Below are 18,178 nucleotides of genomic sequence, written 5' to 3' on the forward strand. Positions count from 1 at the left end.
CGGTGTAATGGTGTGTATAACTTCTGGTATGTATTCTGCATTCCTCGACGTAGCATTAACTTATTCAATTATACTTCTCACGCTCCCTCTCTGTCTTTTGCTCTGTTTTTATCGTTACCCTGTCCTCTCTCTCCCTCCCTGTCTCTTCACCTGTCGCCACATCCCCTCTAACCTGTTCCACTTCTCTTCCCACGTCCTCTTTACATGTCTGCTGATCTGTCTGTCATTTTACATTTATCCTCTTTTTCAATCACCTCGTTCCTCAGTCAACTACCATTCTGTGTCTCACTCTCTGTTCTATAACCCTTGTAAGTGGTGCTCTTCACGTCTCTAGGTAGTCTCCTCAGACAGGGTTTTAGAGGACATGATCACTTCCTGTAGAACTATTACCTCCTCAGAATGATCGATATCACTGATTGACATGAAACAACACAAACCATCTAGTCAGAAGAAATGAATCAGCACCACCCTCATAACAAATACCACTGCTACACATTAACTAGGCCGTAGCGCAGATTTGTTATCTTAGAAATCCAGTTGTTCTCGTCAGGCCAGTTAGAGGGCAGGGGTGCTAGAGAAAGGGAGGGAAGGAGGCAGGATAGGGAGGGACCGAATGAAAGAGTGAGCGAGCCAACAGAAACGAAAGATGACTGTCTGAATCAAGATGGATCCAACCAAAGCCAGGTAATTCGTTTTACGTTAATTTATTACCGTAGAAGTAGACTTGTGAGGCACTATCTGGGACATTGTATCTTTGATTATTGCACTCAATCAATGCCTTGACAATCTGACGTTTCTTCTTTGTATAATAATCAGTACACTTATACTGTGTTGTAATGTGTTCGTTTTATGATGTGTGTTGATTTGAGGTTCCCCTCAGAACCAACACAGACCAACATGGCTGCTGTGTGTTGGCCTGCTGTCAACCCAAATAGATGATTGTGTTTCAATGATACTTGAAGTCACCAGTATTAATAGATTTTTACTAGTGAGATATAGTGAATGTAAACAGGTGGTTGACATCTTGTCATGAGTGTCTGTGATTAAATCCCTGACGTCATGGAGCAGGCGTTTTGATGTTAGGCACTGTGGCGGGGATTGTGTGTGTATGTGTGAGAGAGACTAGTTACGCTCTCTGAAAGTGTGCAGTGTGTGTGTATCTTGTATCATGGGTGTGTTATTCACTGCTTTAAAGCTCTAGATCGGGGTTTCCCAAACTCAGTCCTGGGGCCCCCCCTGGATGCAGGTTTTGGTTTTTGCCCACAGCTGACAATGACTTGGTTATTTGAATCAGCTGTGTAGTGCTAAGGTAAAAACCAAAACATGCACCCAGGGAGGGCCCCATGACCCAGTTTGGGAAGCCCTGCTCTAGATTACTGTAGGTTGATGTCTTTGGTGTGATGGATGTATGGCTGGGAACTCAAGGTACAGTTTTGCTGGTTAACCCAAAGCCCTTGGAGGACATGCTGTAGTTGGTGTATTTGGGTGAGGGTCAGGTATGTGTGAATTTGTGTAAGGTGAAGTTGTTTTTGAGGTTTCACCTTGGTCACACTGTAACTAAAGCTGAGAGCCCTGTGTGACTCGACCAGTGTCAGATTGTCTAGAGTTCTTCACCTTGTTTCACTGAGGCTATTCCTGTCATCTCTGTTATTTCCACCTTACTGCTAGCCTGCATACCTGACAATGCATCATTATAGATTTTTGGCAAGATCATAACAGCTTGACTGAGGCAGAAACAAAGTGGTATTAAGGTCACAATACCTTGTCACTACTTTGTGTTTCAATGGCCTGTAGCGGTTTACATTCTGCAGCCCATGTCTTGGTTTTATTTACTGTGCTCATGCTAAATGGGAGTTACCATGTGCGTGTTTTGTTAGAAATGTAAGTTCCTCTGTCCTTCTTAGTTCCTCAAGTTGAATTTCCCCTCATTGGACTTCCCCCTTTTTGGTTCCTTGTTCATTTAAGTATCTAACCTTTTATTAACCAGGTCAATCATTAAGAATACATTCTCTTTTAAAATAACTACATAGTAATCCCATGCTCTGCCTAGTCTCCTTTCTACTACCACCCTCGCTCCATCTCTCCCTCCATCTCTCCCTCTGCGTCTCTCCCTCCATCTCTCCCTCCATCTCTCCCTCTGCTTCTCTCCCTCCCTCTCTCCCTCTGTGTCTCTCCCTCCATATCTCCCTCTGCGTCTCTTCCCCCCTCTCTCCCTCCATCTCTCTCTCTGCGTCTCTCCCTCCATCTCTCTCTCTGTAAGCCCCAAGCATTAGGCCAACATTGTGTTCATGCTCTCTTATCTCTTCAGCCTTTCCTCAAAAGCAACAACCTCTTTCAACGAAGGAAGGGGAGGTGATGTGACTCAGCCAGAGGAAGTGGTGGAGCAGTGGAGGAATGGAGGAGAGGGGGAGAGACAGAGGGAGGTGGAGAGAGAGGCGGGCATGACAGATGGACTAACTCTGGCTGCAGAGACAACTACCAACCACAGGGTGTCAGCAGACAAACGCAGATTCAATACTGTGGGATACCATGTGAGGGCTATGAACTTCAGCTTCTGTTTGTAGATGCAAGATCAGTTTGAAATCATCCCTAAACTTGAGGCCCCCATGACACTTAATCTACATCCTGAAGCCAAATGGTAGAAACTTCACCCAGCCAACCAGAAGGCTATGTGTACTTCCTAATATTCAGGCTACCACAGCAGACACAAACTGTATATTGACATTATATTCTCCATCATTTTCAGAGGAAGCTGAAGCAGAAAGTGGTGGCGGACTATACCACGGTGAGTAAGGGAGCGTCTGGAAGTTTCAAACCCCGAGCAGCACTGAGACAGGTCCTGTTCAGCCAGGGAGCAACTGAAAAGAGCCCCATGCCTGAGGTACTTTCCTCCCATGCACTTAACTTGTCCTCTACACACATGAATACACCCCGATACCCACATGCACAGACATGCTTTGCCAGCGCCACTGTCCACATACTTACTGAAAATAGGAATTCCGCAAATGCACACTCCAATTGTTCACTCAAGCATATCTGCTATGAGCCCATTTCTAACAAGATTTGATGATAACTCTGGTGGAGTGTGTGTGTGTGTGTGTGTGTGTGTGTGTGTGTGTGTGTGTGTGTGTGTGTGTGTGTGTGTGTGTGTGTGTGTGTGTGTGTGTGGTGTGTGTGTGTGTGTGTGTGTGTGTGTGTGTGTGTGTGTGTGTGTGTGTGTGTGTGTGTGTGTGTGTGTGTATATATACAGTTGAAGTCGGAAGTTTACATACACTTAGGTTGGAGTCATTAAAACTTGTTTTTCAACCATTCCACAAATTTCTTGTTAACAAACTATAGATCTGGCAAGTCAGTTAGGACATCTACTTTGTGCATGATGTGTGTATGTAACTTGGTGTATGTAAACTTCTGACCCACTGGAATTGTGATACAGTGAATTATACGTGAAATAATCTGTCTGTAAACAATTGTTGGAAGAATTACATATGTCATGCACAAAGTAGATGTCCTAACTGACTTGCCAAAACTATAGTTTGTTAACAAGAAATTTGTGGAGTGGTTGAAAAACAAGTTTTAATGACTCCAACCTAAGTGTATGTAAACTTCCAACTTCAACTGTGTGTATATATATTATAATATATATATATATATATATATATATATATTATCTTTCTCTCTGTCAGGGCGCAGGGCAGTTGGATGCTCTGAAGCGGGCTCTGGAGGCGTTCCCAGTACCAGTGTGTCTGAACTGGAGCTGGGGGGAGGAGGGGACAGGAGCCACACTGGAGAACAACTGGACTGACATAGTACACAATCACTCGGTAACCAGATTTACCTACTGATAAATGCAAGTCATGATGGGCATATCATCTAGTTAATACAGTGCCTTGCAAAGTATTCAACCCTCTTAGCATTTTTCCTCTTTTGTTGCATTACAACCTGCAATTTAAATAGATTTTTATTTGGATTTCATGTAATGGACATATACAAAATAGTCCAAATTGGTGAAGTGAAATTATTATTATTATTCACCCCCTTCACTATGAAGCCCCTAAATAAGATCTAGTGCAACCAATTACCTTCAAAGTCACATAATTAGTTAATAAAGTCCACCTGTGTGCAATCTAAGTGTCACATGATTTGTCACTTGATCTCTTTATATGTTCTGAAAGGCCCCAGAGTTTGCAACACCAGTAAGCAAGGGGCACCAACAAGCAAGCAGCACTATGAAGACCAAGGAGCTCTCCAAACAGGTCAGGGACAAAGTTGTGGAGAAGTACAGATCATGGTTGGGTTATAAAAAAATATCCGAAAATTTGAATATCCCACAGAGCACCGTTAAATCCATTATTAAAAATTGGAAAGAATATGGCACCACAACAAACCTGCCAAGTGAGGGCCGCCCACCAAAACTCACGGACCAGGCAAGGAGGGCATTAAACAGAGAGGCAACAAAGAGACCAAAGATAACCCTGAAGGAGCTGCAAAGCTCCACAGTGGAGATTGGAGTATCTGTCCATAGGACCATTTTAAGCCGTACACTCCACAGAGCTGGGCTTTAGGGAAGAGTGGCCAGAAAAAAATAAGCAAAGATGTTTGGTGTTCGCCAAAAGGCATTTGGGAGACTCCCCAAACATATGGAAGATGGTACTCTAGTCAGATGAGACTAAAATTGAGCTTCTTGGCCATCAAGGAAATCGCTATGTCTGGGGCAAACCCAACACCTCTCATCTCCCGAGAATACCATCCCCACAGTGAAGCATGGTGGTGGCAGCATCATGCTGTGGGGATGTTTTTCATCGGCAGGGACTGGGAAACTGGTCAGAATTGAAGGAATGATGGATGGCGCTAAATACAGGGAAATTCTTGATGGAAACCTTTTTCAGTCTTCCAAAGATTTGAGACTGGGACAGAGGTTCACCTTCCAGTAGGACAATGACCCTAAGCACACTGCTAAAGCAACACTAGAGTGGTTCAAGGGGCAACATTTAAATATCTAGTCAAAGCCCAGACCTCAATCCAATTGAGAATCTGTGGTATGACTTAAAGATTGTTGTACATCAGCGGAACCCATCCAACTTGAAGGAGCAGTTTCGCCTTGAAGAATGGGCAAAACTCCCAGTGGGTAGATGTGCCAAGCTTATAGAGACATACCCCAAGATACTTGCAGCTGTAATTGCTGCTAAAGGTGGCTCTACAAAGTATTGACTTTTGGGGGGGGGGGGGGTTGAATAGTTATGAACGCTCAAGTTTTCTGTTTTTTTTTGTCTTATTTCTTGTTTGTTTCACAAGAAAAAATATTTTGCAACTTCAAAGTGGTAGGCATGTTGTGTAAATCAAATGATACAAACCCCTGAAAAATCTATTTTAATTCCAGGTTGTAAGGCAAAAAAATAGGAAAAATGCCAAGGGGGTGAATACTTTCGCAAGCCACTGAATGAATGATCCCTGCCTGCCTTTTACAACATATCTCTTTCTCCCACCCCCTCTCTCTCTCCCTACCTTTTACAACATATCTCTTTCTCCCACCCCCCCTCTCTCTCCCTACCTTTTACAACATATCTCTTTCTCCAACCCCCCCTCTCTCTCCCTACCTTTTACAACATATCTCTTTCTCCCACCCCCTCTCTCTCTCCCTACCTTTTACAACATATCTCTTTCTCCCACCCCCCCTCTCTCTCCCTACCTTTTACAACATATCTCTTTCTCCCACCCTCTCTCTCTCCCTACCTTTTACAACATATCTCTTTCTCCCACCCCCTCTCTCTCTCCCTACCTTTTACAACATATCTCTTTCTCCCACCCCCTCTCTCTCTCCCTACCTTTTACAACATATCTCTTTCTCCAACCCCCCCTCTCTCTCCCTACCTTTTACAACATATCTCTTTCTCCCACCCCCTCTCTCTCTCCCTACCTTTTACAACATATCTCTTTCTCCCACCCCCCCTCTCTCTCCCTACCTTTTACAACATATCTCTTTCTCCCACCCCCTCTCTCTCTCTCTCCCTACCTTTTACAACATATCTCTTTCTCCCACCCCCTCTCTCTCTCCCTACCTTTTACAACATATCTCTTTCTCCCACCCTCTCTCTCCCTCCCTACCTTTTACAACATCTCTCTCTCTGTCTCTGTCTCTCTCTGTCTGTGTGTGTGTGAGATCAGATGATGTGTAAGACCCAGAGGCACCAACAGGAGGCGCTGTGGGAGTTGATCCACACCGAGTTCACCTACATCAACAAGCTCACTGTTGTCACTGACGTAAGACAGACAGACACCCTGCTCTCATTACTGAAAACGTATCAATGTCTTTCAGTGATGTGTCCATAACAACCACTGGCTATTCATAATAGAAATATGATAATAGTAACTGTTATCTGTATAGCATCTTTTATTGCAATGTCATTTTTCAATGCCCGTGTTTGTTTGTGTCATTGTGTTTCTCAGTTGGTGATGGCAGCTCTTACCAACCTGCACCAGCATGGATTCCTCTTAGAGGTCAGTCTATATGAGCTGGGTTCTCATTCACAGGGTTTTCTGTAGGGAACATTTTCTCTAGAACTCCCTCTCTGGTCTTTGGGCCTATCTGTGTTTCCCGGCTGACCATTCAAATAGATGTGTTGCAATGAACTAAGCATGTGCTTTTGAGCTGGATCTTGCATGATCTGACTGGGTTCAGGTGTGTGCGTTTTCATGAATGACTTTGACCTTTGGTTGAATTTAAAACCAGTATACAGTTCAAGGGGAGGCCCTTGGGCCTAGGTGAAACCGACTGCTGTAGTACAACATACAGTACAAACTGCTGAGCTGACATACTAACACACTGAGAACATCTGCTCTGACACAGAACACACCAGGGCAGATGGAACATTCAGCTCAATAACAGAATGATAGATCATTCTGCTGAGAATGTGGAAAGTATCTGAGAATGTGGGGGAGTGAGTTCTGCAGAGTTCTACAGCTAGACACTGCAGCTTTGTCAAACAACTACCTTCATCTTTTTTTATTACAAAAGGTCTACAACTATCATATATTTTTATTGACTTTAGACAAACACAAATTTCAACACATAATGACATTGATGCTTCCAACAAATCAAAGAGGTGTGGGGTAGATTGTAGGTTCAAAATCAAGAAAGCAGTATCATCACCCTCTTTTTCCTGTCCCTCTCTTCTTCAGGTGACACCTGAGAGCCTCTTCTCCAACCTTCCCTCCATCCTCAGCGCCCACCGGCTCTTCTGGCAGGAAGTGATGTATCCCATGTTACAGGAAGTCCGCAGGACGGGGAAGCCCTTTGACCCCCTGGGGCTAGAGTCAGGATGCCTGCAGGTACAGTACTGACTGTCAATCAGATTTAGTATCAGGGTCACATATGGAATGAAAAGTATAAGGGTGAAAGGAAGGAATGGAAACACGGGTCATGGGTTTAAAACATGTTTGTTTACAGCAATCTTTGTCTAATCCCATCCCCACCCTCTGTCTGCAGTTCCCTGAGCGATTCTCCACCTATCTGCACTACTGTTGGAAGGAGGAGAGCACAGTGGAGTTTACGAGCAAACTGACAGACACCAACCTGCACTTCCACACCTACTTAATGGTGAGTTAAACGCACGCACACACAAACACACAAAAACATATTTTTTATATTTTATTTGAATCCACAAATCATAATTCATATAAACATCTCAGGACAAGGATATCTGGACACATAGGGAAACAGATGGCACCTTCTTCTTCACACAGCAAGGCTGCCCATGACTGCTGACACAGAGCAGTACCTCGCTATCAGCTTCATCTTATGTAGGCCTGCTATCTGAAGTCCAGGTACTGTCAGCCTGTGAACAAGGCAGAGACTACCCAATATCACCGTAGCAAGCATGCACTGTTACGAGGCTGTTCAGGAGTGACACGAGGGGCTGGTATTTAAGCAGCTTGTCAGAAAAGGACTGCTCCATGTAGTAGTCCAATGAGCAGCCCACCTCCAGAATCAGCCCCTCCCTCTGGCCTCCCCCACACCAACAATATCTGTCTTATTCAGCAGACAAGAAAACACATGATCATCAACATCAAACCAGGCTTCTCTGACAAGAGAATGTTTGTGTATGTGTTCGGTTGGTGACTCCACCTGTCTCACCTCCGTGGCCACCAGGTCAACAAGGCGGTCATGTCTAGGTCATGTCTCAGTATGAACAGAAACCATTAACAACATGTGCAACAGACTCCTTTACGTTTACCTCAAGGTGGAAAACACAGAAGGGATCATGGTTTGCAGGGTACCAGAGAGCTAGGTTGTATTTTGTTGGTAGAACACGCCTTAACAGTAAAGGTGAGAATGTCCTTGCCAATAGCAGCATTATGGTTACATGGAATGGGAGACAGAAACAAACACACACCACTTCATACACAAGCCCACTTCTTGTTTACATGTTGCATGCACACCCTTTCACTCTCACCCTAAAGTCACTCTGCGTCACACACATGCTTCGCCAAACTACCCTTTATTACGGTAACAACGTCTGGAACAACAGTGTACTGAGTCATAGCATCCGCAGAACTTCTTCTGTTATTGATCATGTTCTAGTGGTTTTGATGATCACCATATCCAGGCCTTCTGTTATTGGTAATATCCTGAAGGCCGAACACTTGTTACACCAACGCCCTGACCTAATGACTCAGAGAGCCTAGCCTGCACACTGCCTTCTTAAAGATTAGAACGTGTCTTTGGCTGTTTTTTGCTGTCTACACACTTTTACGGCTTGTTCAAAGAATCTCCATTATGAGTTTTGCGAGCCTTTGAATTTGTCCACTACTATGTAACAATATTTTTTTCATACACAGTAACAACACTGTATTTACATGAGTTCTACCGAGGCCATAACTTTGGGTATAAGGTCTAGCGAGACTACTAGAAGACACAAATGAATGTTTTTCTCCATGTCCATAGTGGGTGGAGACACACCCCCAGTGTGAGCGGATGCGTCTGGGAGATATGCAGGCCAAACCCATCCAGAGGATCACCAAGTACCCCCTGCTGCTGAAGGCTGTCCTCAAGACCACCCAGGCTCCCCACACACAGCACACACTCAGGGGCATGGTGAGTGAAGAGCTAGCCTTTTAAATCAAGGCCTTTTAATTCAGTTTGTCAGGCCTGAGGCTGTTCATGTTCATTAGAAAAGGAAGTTGTGCGTTCCAGCGCCATTTTCTTACTAGCTCATTGCTAATTGCCTCTACTAGTAATAGGCGAAAAGGCATCTCTCTGTCCCACACACACACTCTCCCTCTCTCTGTTTCCCATTCACTCACTCTCTCTTTTCTTTCTCTATCTCTCTCTGTCTTTCTATCTATCTCTCCCTATCCCTATCCTACCCTCTCTCTCCTCCAGTTGGCCTGTGTTAATGGGTTTCTGGACAGCATCAATGACTACTTAAGGCTTAAGGATGAGGAGCTGGCCCTCTCGCTCTCCGCCCAGAAGATAGAGGGATATGACGTGATGGAGGGGATGAATGAGGAAATCGACAAGGTGAAAGAGAGAAGAAAAACCTTTCTAGGAACAGAGTACAGGATAGGAAGCTACACCAACCTTAGAAAAAGATATAGATACTGTAATGTGTGATGCAGACGGTGAGTAGTCAATGTTGATGTCATCCACAGCATGTCAGAGAGTTGTGCAGTTTTGATTTGACGTGCCCTGTCAGAGGGTTGGGTCCTGGGGTCATACGCAAGCTGCTATTGGAGGAGACCCTGAAGATCAGAGGAAGGAAGGATCACAAGGTAGGTTGAGTGACCGAATCTCACTCTGTTCCAGTGAAACATTGACTTCCATGTAGAGGATTCTTCCCAATATTATCATCTCATTAGCACGGACTTTGATTATAACTACTTTGAGGAAAAATTTACTTACTACGACTGTGATATGTGGTTGTCTCACCTAGCTATCTTAAGATGAATGCATTAACTGTAAGTAGCTCTGGATAAGAGCATCTGCTAAATGACTAACATGTAAGATATAGATGTCATGTTTCTGTGGGTTTGTTGCGACTGTTGTGTGGTGAAGTTGGAGGTGACAGCCCTGCTCTTCTCTGACGTGCTGCTGGTGACCAAGGTCCAGAAGAAGGCAGAGAGACTGAAGGTAGTTCGCCCCCCACTGGCCCTGGATAGAACGCGCTGTAAAACACTCAAAGATGGCTGTGAGTACAGTCATTGACCATACAGTACATATCCTAGAAGTGGAAAGATGAAACGTTGCTCTGTCTCTTGCTACAGAGACCAGTTGTAGAGTTTTAAATGACAGTTCTTTCTTTATCTCTTCCTTCCCCCTCTCTCCATCTCCCAGGTTCGTTTGTGGTGGTGGAGGTGAGTGTTCTGGGCTGTGCGGCGAATGTCTACACCTTCTTCACCTCCAGCCCAGAGAGCTGCTCTACATGGGTCTTCACCATCCACAAGGCACAGGTAAACAGACAGAAAAATACTGACTAAAATGGTAATGACATGATTTATTGTAGTTACCTTTTGGTCTCTTTGGTATTAAATCAATGAATGATTAAATGTACAATGTACATAATGTGTAACATACAGTGATATCGATGCTCTCCTTTTATCCCTCTTTCTTTCTTCCATTTATTGACAGGAAACACTGCAGGGCCTGAGAGAGACAGAGGCCAGCAGACGACTGCAGACCAAACAGAGAGACCTACAGCTACAGGAACAGGCCACACCCCCTACAGAGCCCAAGATGACCATTGAGGAATCAGTAGATCAGCCTCCTGACCAATCAGAAGCACAGATCCCTTTTTCTTTGGAGGTGAAACCTGTTGAGGAACTCCTCATCCAATCAGTGAATGGGACATTGGTGTCCATAGCAACAGAGGAAGAACAACTAACTCAGGATCCAGTGCACTATAAAGATGCAATGTTGCCAGGACAACCACGCAAGCTCAGTGACATTCATAACCAATCATTTGCAGGCGGGGTAATGAAAAAGGGGCAAGGAGGTGGCAGGGTCATGGATGAAGTTATGATGTCAGAGGCAAGGGTGAGTGAGGTCGGAGACATCAACCAATGGGAGGAGGGGATTGAGTCCAGGGGGATTAAAGAACGAAGGGTGACCTGGACCCATTCCAGACAGTCTAACTCTCTACCTCGAGTGGCAACAGAAACCTTTCAATCCAAACCCAACGGGCCGCACAACCTGTTGCTAGGCGGATATCCTAACATAGACTACGACATAGACTACCCACGACACCAATCCAGCACTTTCCCACTTTCTCCATGCAGGGAAAACAATGAAAAAGTTTCTATCACTATTAGTCAAATGGAATCCCAAGGATTTCTCTCACAGGGAGGACGAGCCACATCCACACGGAGGAATTCTGCCCCCCAGTCAGTGGAGCAACAAGCCATGAGGAACTCGTGGCTCACCCAATCAGGAGAGGAGGAGGCTTTAGTGGAATCATGGAGGTTTTCTCGGAAGCTGAAATCACCACGGTTACGCAGGAGAAGGCCAATAAACATTGAGCAGACTGCTGCCCCTCAGATGTCACAAAATGGGTCTGACAGCTCCGGGATGGCCCAGTCTGAACCACGCACAAACTCTTCCTCCAACTCTGATTCAGACTGCAACCAGAGACTCAGGGGTTCCTACCAACACAACTCAGGTTCCTCTGGACAGAGCTCTGACTCTCACCTGGTGCTCAAGCTGGGGTCCCTGAAGATGAACGGAGGGGTGTTCTGGGACATGCCTGCAGAGAGAGAGTTCTCCCCAGAGCCCCACACTTTCTCTGGGCCAGAGCTGCCTAAAGACATCCCTGAAGAAAAAGAAAACACCCCAAAAAGGCCTAAGTTGAAGACCCAGAGGAGCGCATCCATACCAGATATCATCCTCCAAGAAGGATATAGTTTTCTTCTGACCTCAGCCAAGCCCTCCAACGTGCGAATAGCCCACTCTCCCCCTCCTGGGTTGGATCCATACTTGCACCCCTCCCCTCTGGAGAGCATTTTGAACCGGGCCAATGAGAGAAGAAAGGACGGAGGGAGAAGAGAAGGAAAGGGAAAATCTCCAACCTTCAGAACATGGGCTCTTCCTTCTTCTCCGTCTTTCTCCACCACTCCGTCCCAGTCGCCCAGTGAAGGGGATAGAGAGACTGAGTGGGAAGAGGTGGCGCTGGTCAGACGGCTGGCCCCCAGTGTCAGTCAGGGATGGATAGAGGAGAGGGTGGACGGAGATGAGGAGGAGCAGAAGAAGAGCAGGTGAGTTTTACATCAAAACTCAGTTGGAAATAAAATAATAAAACGTCTTCAAAGTATGCGTGATCAGTTTGAAGATTCATCTATTGAAATGACTCAGTCAGATAGGTGTGGGTGGCTGATGGCCACTATGGAACAGTTTCATTCTGGGTTATTTTATCACTCTACCTACTGGGCTGATTACCATGTAGTGTAGGATCACTCTATGTTCAAATCGTTATTCTTGCAAGTTGCATTTACTGTCATAACCATGACATGCCACCCATAAACATGTTTCATGTCATCATAACCAATCTAGCCTGATCACCAGATTGGTGTCCACTTTAGCCAACTACTTTGTTAATGTCACGCCAAACATTCCAGTGAACAACATGGAAGTAGACTAAAGCAGAAACAAATCTTGTGACTAAGCTATTTGCAATCCAACAAGTTTATCTCCATTGTAAAAGCTTTTTTCCCGTCGCTCTTCTAGCCCCGCCTTCCCTGATGGCACCAGCGTTGATTGGCCAGGCTGGTGCTTTGAAGCCGATCAGGTCCTGGATCAGCTGACCCCAGAGGACAGTGGCGTTGGGGTTGATGAGGAGTGGTGGGAAGCGGCTGAGGTGGGGCTCGGCCAACTTTGACCTTGAGAGACTTCCAGCGAATCGGCACGCAGGAGGACGGGACAATTAGTCAGGTGTAGTTCTGCATAGGCTACTGGGAGCCCTTCATTCTCCAAGATTTTATCTGCACTTTATGGGGAATAATATGTCATTTGAGATTTTCACTGTGCCGGAGTAGACATATAACAACAATGTGATACTTTTCCACAGCAAGATGTTGATTGAGTGAGCTGATTGCCACCAAATGTTTCAGTTTGTTGCATGGAATGTTTGTGTGATTTTGAGTTTGTGATTGAGTCTGAGTGAACAGCAGAATAATTTTCTTCAACCTGCATAATTCCTACATAATGTTGTTAGAGCTACAGATGTAGGATCTTCATTTGATCACTCTGTTGCTGAGGTTTTTCATGCAACGCTGGAAATGCAGATGAGCTTTATGTAAATGGACTGAAAACCCGCCCTAACACACGGTTATATTAACAATATTGCACTTTTCATGTAGCCTACTTTTGGCCAGCTCAAGCAACATGATGGACTAAATGTTCAAATCTTGTTGCTGTAGCATTCTTAAGATCCTACATCTGTAGACGCCTATACTGTCTTATACAAGTGTACTTTTTGATGTTTTGTCAGTTAAGTGAAATGCTCTATATACTGTACATACATGTTTCATTGAACTTAATTTGAGTTGTTAATTTATAAGAGTAACTGCATATTTGGTATTGTACTCCCATTTGGGAGATTCATACTGATACATTGTAATAAAGAGAGAGATTTAAACCAATGAAGTGTTTAGATAATTGTATTCTCAGTGATTCATTATATTACAAAAGTCTAATAGGTGGTTAAGGTGCTGGTAGTGAAAAATAAGGCATACATATACAAAATCAATCACATTTCAAATAAAAGATCAATCACATTTGTTTTGGTGAAAATATGAAAGAAACTGCTACAATTGTCTTCACTGAATGAATATGTACAAATACCACAAAATCTCCCAACTGATCATAGACATGTCAAATGATTTCAAATGTCATATTGCAGTCTCCTCTATTTGGAGATCTCATCTTCTTTCACTCTGTTCCTCTCTCTGTCCTCTCTCTCATTAGCAATGGTGTGAACAATGTTCTCCAGGGCAGGGTACAGCAGGATCAGTTTGCGCTGTAGAGGAGATTAAATAAGTATTACACAAACCTTTTAAAAACGTATTTTCCATGTCAACGTGGATTTAAGGAAAACACACACAGCTGTAGTTGAACGTACCCTCCGATAGTTCCTGTACATCTGCACCAAGACCAACAGCAGCACCAAGAGGAAGAAACCCAGGCCGGCTACCATGGCAACATTACTGGAAGAACCTGTCTCATTATCTCCCATCAGACCACCTGATCAACCAAGACAGAACAAGGATCCATTTTAGCTTACATTTGAGTCATTCAGCAGACGCTTTTATCCAGAGCAACTTACAGGAGCAATTAGAGTTGATTGCCTTTTTCAAAGGAACATCGACAGATTTTTAACCTAGTCGGCTTGGGGATTCAAACAGGCGACCTTTCGGTTACTGGCACAACGCTCTTAACTGCTATGCTACCTTCCGCCCCTGTGTCTAATTAAGACAAATGTTTTACATCTTGCTGATATTTGTTGCATTTGGATTGTGTCTACATCTACCTAGATCCATGCAAATAGAGGGAATCAAAGTAGGCAGATAGGACTTACTCATCAGATGTAGGTGGTATGTCACGCTCCCCAGAGCTCCTTCTTTCCCGTGGAATCGACAAGCCCATTCGCCAGAGTTCCTGTCTGTCACTCTGTTGATCCCCAGGACCCTCCCTTTCTGGACGGAGCTCTCTGATTGGGTGCCATTGAGGTCATAGGTCACTCGGACCCACTCGTATTCAGTGACCTCGCTGGCATCGCTGAGGTGACAGGTCAGTGAGACTGGGGCCTTCTGGGTAGATGGTGAGTTGCTGAGCACTGAGTAGAGAGAACACACAGGATCATCATTAGCATTGTGATTGCTAATTCTAAAGCACCATTTTCATATCTCATCTCAAACATTTACTTTAAATGCTTGCCATTTTGCAGAAAGGGACAACTCACATTAGGCATTCAAATGAGGAGACTGCTACAATATCATACCATCATCTATTTTCTATGCCTGGCTCACCTTGGGCAGTCACCAACTGCATCTCCCTGGTTACCCGGCGCCCCTCCACTGTCCCTGAGCACCTGTACCTGCCCCCGTCCCCCTGCCCCACTTGCCCCACACCCACAGACCTGTCCCAGGGAGGGAGGGACAGCAGGGAGGACAGGTTGAAGGAGGGAGGGAGTGGGAGAGCAGAGCCAGAGGTGTCCAGTCTCTCCCAGGCTGTGTCTGATGGGGTGAGTCCAGTGGAGAACACACAGGGGAGGGTGACAGCAGACCCCACCTCAGCATACACCTTGGCACTGGCACTGGAGGGGTTAACGATACCTGAGCGAGAGAAGAGACGGGGGAAGACGATGGATAGGAGAGAAGGGAGAAAGACATAGGAAACTTAATATTAACCGTCTTCAATATATCAGCTGCATTTGAATGTTTTATTCCTTCCAAGCATGACATCACCATGTCTGAGCCCTCACCTCTCACTGTCAGGGCCGTGGTGGCCTTCCCTTGTTTCCTCCCTTTATGCATTACACAGCTCCAGTTACCCATCATGCCTGCAGATGCTTTGCTCTCCAAAACACTCGCCTGGTTCTTTGAAAGGACATAATCTGCACTATCAGGGTAAACTCGCTTCTCATTGAGCATCCAGCTCACTGTCGCCTCCTGTGGCCATGGAGAGACACTGCAAGTGATGGTCATTTTGTTGCCCTCCACTGGAGCAGGTGGGGAGATGGATACTGTGAAAGAAAGACATGGGTAAGTAAGAGCAATGAGATGTTAATCATATTCACAGGTTTATGATATGTGTGGCTGTATGATAAACAGCAGATAAATATAGTTATACCTTGTTATTACAGCATCTAAATATCACTTTAAAATGACTGCAAATATCACTTTAAAATGACTGTAAATATCACTTTAAAATGACTGCAAATATCACTTTAAAATGACTGAAAATATCACTTTAAAATGACTGAAAATATCACTTTAAAATGACTGAAAATATCACTTTAAAATGACTGAAAATATCACTTTAAAATTACTGTAAATATCACTTTAAAATGACTGCAAATACCACTTTAAAATAACTGTAAATATCACTTTAAAATGACTGTAAATTTCACTGAAAGTTCATTTAATTGTCCACACAGTATTTCATATAAGTTACTGTTATTTTAGCTCCTTACCTTTGATGACCCTGAGGAGGATCCTCTTAGAGAGGATTTTCTCGCCATCCTGCATCGTGCAGGTGTACTCTCCGCTCTCCTCCTCCCTCACTTCCTTTATGTACAGGCTGTAGTCACCAGCTCCAACCTCTGAATGGGGGCATCGAACACGCTGGGCAGCTCCTATTCCCCAGTGCTCCAGTCCACTCTTTCCCTTTCTCCATACCGTCCTGAGAGAAAGATGAAGAGATGTTAAGTTTGAAACATGACACTTGTATTGTACAGACATACAGATCAATGGCAATGCATTGCTATGCTCTCCTATAGAACACTTTCAATACAGAAAAATGTATTAAGAGATCAAGAGAAAGAAAGACCAGGATAGAGAAAGATGAAAAGGGAATCTTTGAGGATATTGGCGTCACAGAGGTAGACAGAGACAGAGAGGATGAGAGAGATGGATAGGGAGAAGGAGAGCATGAAAGACATGGACCGAGAGAAAGGCAGTCGTACCCCTCAAGGTCCTTGCTCCAGAGGACGACGGCTGCAGAGGTGGAGGGAGGGCGACACACGCAGGGTAACACTGCCTGGGACCCTGCCTCTGCGAACATCTCAGTATACTCAGATAGACACTGACACCGACCCCCTGATCAAACACACATACTGTATGAATACACACACATACCCAATCCTCCATCCATAACCACACATAAAAGCATGTCATAACATTTCTTTAAATCGGTTTAAATTGCAACACATTTTCATTTAAAAAACAATGACTACAGATCATCTGTAAGATCTCACCTGTCACTAACAGCGATGTTCCCAAGAGGAGGAGAAACTGCCACATGGTCTCTTCTCTTTTTTCCTTCCTTCTGAAGTTTTGATAAACAGATTGTTGTTGCAAACCTAGCTTAGTATTTTCTCTCTGTGTCCCTCTTTGATCTCTTGCTGTTGTGTGTGTTTCTGTCAATTGGGGCTGGGTATATAAAGGCCTGTAGGTGTGAGTTGTGGGAAGAGGGAGGTGTCTAAGCAGGTAGTCCCTCTCCTGGTTATGTGACATGAGCAACGAGGCGGTCTTTGTTGCGGTTTGTGTCAGTCTCACTGACACAACATGGAAACTGTCAGACAGCCACACAAACAGGGAATCCTACGTGCTCCCTTCCACGGATTCTCTTTCTCTCTCCCCCTCTCTATCTCTCGCTCTCTCTCCCCCTCCCCCCTCCTCTCTCTCTCTTTCCCTCCCCCTCTCTCCTTCCCTCCCCCTCTCTCTCTCCCCCTCCTCTCTCTCTCTCTCCCTCTCCACCCCTCTCTCCCTCTCTCTCTCTCTCTCTCCCCCTCCCCTCTCCTCTCTCTCTCTCTCTCCACCCCTCTCTCTCTCCCCCTCTTTTTCTCTCTCTCTCTCCCTTCCCCCTCTCTCTCTCTCTGCTCAAGTTCTGCAAAGTTGAATTTGATCTGTTACTCTTCCTTTAATTACCTTACAGTGGTATAAAAAGCATTGTATTACAAAACATACATCATATCATCAGAAACATGCAGTACTGTAATACACAGTATTTATATATTTATGTATTTCTACTCAGTGGAACTTACAGGAAGCACAGGGTTGCCGAAAGTGTGCACAATCTAACCACTGTATCCTTCCACATTGATCAACATGCAGTTCTCACTGCTGTAAATTACCAGCTCACCAGCATACATGGGAGGACAGGGCCGGTTCCAGTAATGCAAGTCATTGAATGGTGGTTGGCTTTGTTTTGATGGAGAATACATGATGATGATGATAGTGACTTACATCTCCCTTTACGTCTCTCTCTTTCTCGCTCTCTGCCTCAGTCATACAGGGCTATTCTGAAGTTTAGGGACAGTATTTCAGTTTATAGCATCAGGTTCCCATCATACCACCTATACTGCTCTATAGTTTCAGACAGACAGACAGACGGACGGACGGATGGATTGATAGATGATAGATCGTTGAAGTTGGAAGCTTACATACACTTAGGTTGGAGTCATTAAAACTC

General features: G+C 44.7%; 2 protein-coding genes across 2 annotated transcripts; one reads left to right on the forward strand and one right to left on the reverse strand.

Moving 5' to 3' along the window:
• Window positions 1-587: 587 nt before the first annotated feature.
• Window positions 588-13,626, forward strand: LOC106575183 (uncharacterized). The gene is made up of 15 exons (XM_014151495.2): window positions 588-684; window positions 2,309-2,531; window positions 2,747-2,881; window positions 3,684-3,821; window positions 6,163-6,258; window positions 6,445-6,495; window positions 7,177-7,326; window positions 7,484-7,594; window positions 8,942-9,091; window positions 9,380-9,517; window positions 9,649-9,768; window positions 10,052-10,184; window positions 10,331-10,446; window positions 10,625-12,243; window positions 12,713-13,626. The coding sequence occupies exons 1-15, from the start codon at window positions 665-667 to the stop codon at window positions 12,861-12,863; spliced, it is 3,351 nt and encodes a 1,116-aa protein (XP_014006970.2). The 5' UTR covers window positions 588-664; the 3' UTR covers window positions 12,864-13,626.
• Window positions 13,627-13,628: 2 nt separating this feature from the next.
• LOC106605850 (lymphocyte activation gene 3 protein) lies at window positions 13,629-17,330 on the reverse strand. The gene is made up of 8 exons (XM_045700408.2): window positions 16,962-17,330; window positions 16,671-16,803; window positions 16,179-16,387; window positions 15,468-15,728; window positions 15,013-15,318; window positions 14,562-14,819; window positions 14,106-14,227; window positions 13,629-14,003 (listed from the first exon to the last, which is right to left on the reverse strand). The coding sequence occupies exons 1-8, from the start codon at window positions 17,218-17,220 to the stop codon at window positions 13,893-13,895; spliced, it is 1,659 nt and encodes a 552-aa protein (XP_045556364.2). The 5' UTR covers window positions 17,221-17,330; the 3' UTR covers window positions 13,629-13,892.
• Between the last annotated feature and the right edge of the window lie 848 nt (window positions 17,331-18,178).

Source organism: Salmo salar, chromosome 02 (genome assembly GCF_965601325.2).
Source record: "Salmo salar chromosome 02, fSalSal1, whole genome shotgun sequence".
NCBI lineage: Eukaryota > Metazoa > Chordata > Actinopteri > Salmoniformes > Salmonidae > Salmo > Salmo salar.

Bases quoted from the DNA above. Each gene is read 5' to 3' on its own strand.
- LOC106575183 (XM_014151495.2), top strand. From the start codon at position 665: ATGGATCCAACCAAAGCCAG. The intron at 3,822-6,162 runs GTAACCAGATTT...GTGTGAGATCAG, and splicing joins ACATAGTACACAATCACTCG to ATGATGTGTAAGACCCAGAG. The intron at 6,259-6,444 runs GTAAGACAGACA...TGTGTTTCTCAG, and splicing joins AGCTCACTGTTGTCACTGAC to TTGGTGATGGCAGCTCTTAC.
- LOC106605850 (XM_045700408.2), bottom strand. From the start codon at position 17,220: ATGTCACATAACCAGGAGAGGGACTACCTGCTTAGACACCTCCCTCTT. The intron at 16,388-16,670 runs GTACGACTGCCT...TCTTTCTCTCAG, and splicing joins TGGAGCAAGGACCTTGAGGG to GACGGTATGGAGAAAGGGAA. The intron at 14,228-14,561 runs GTAAGTCCTATC...TTGGTTGATCAG, and splicing joins ATACCACCTACATCTGATGA to GTGGTCTGATGGGAGATAAT.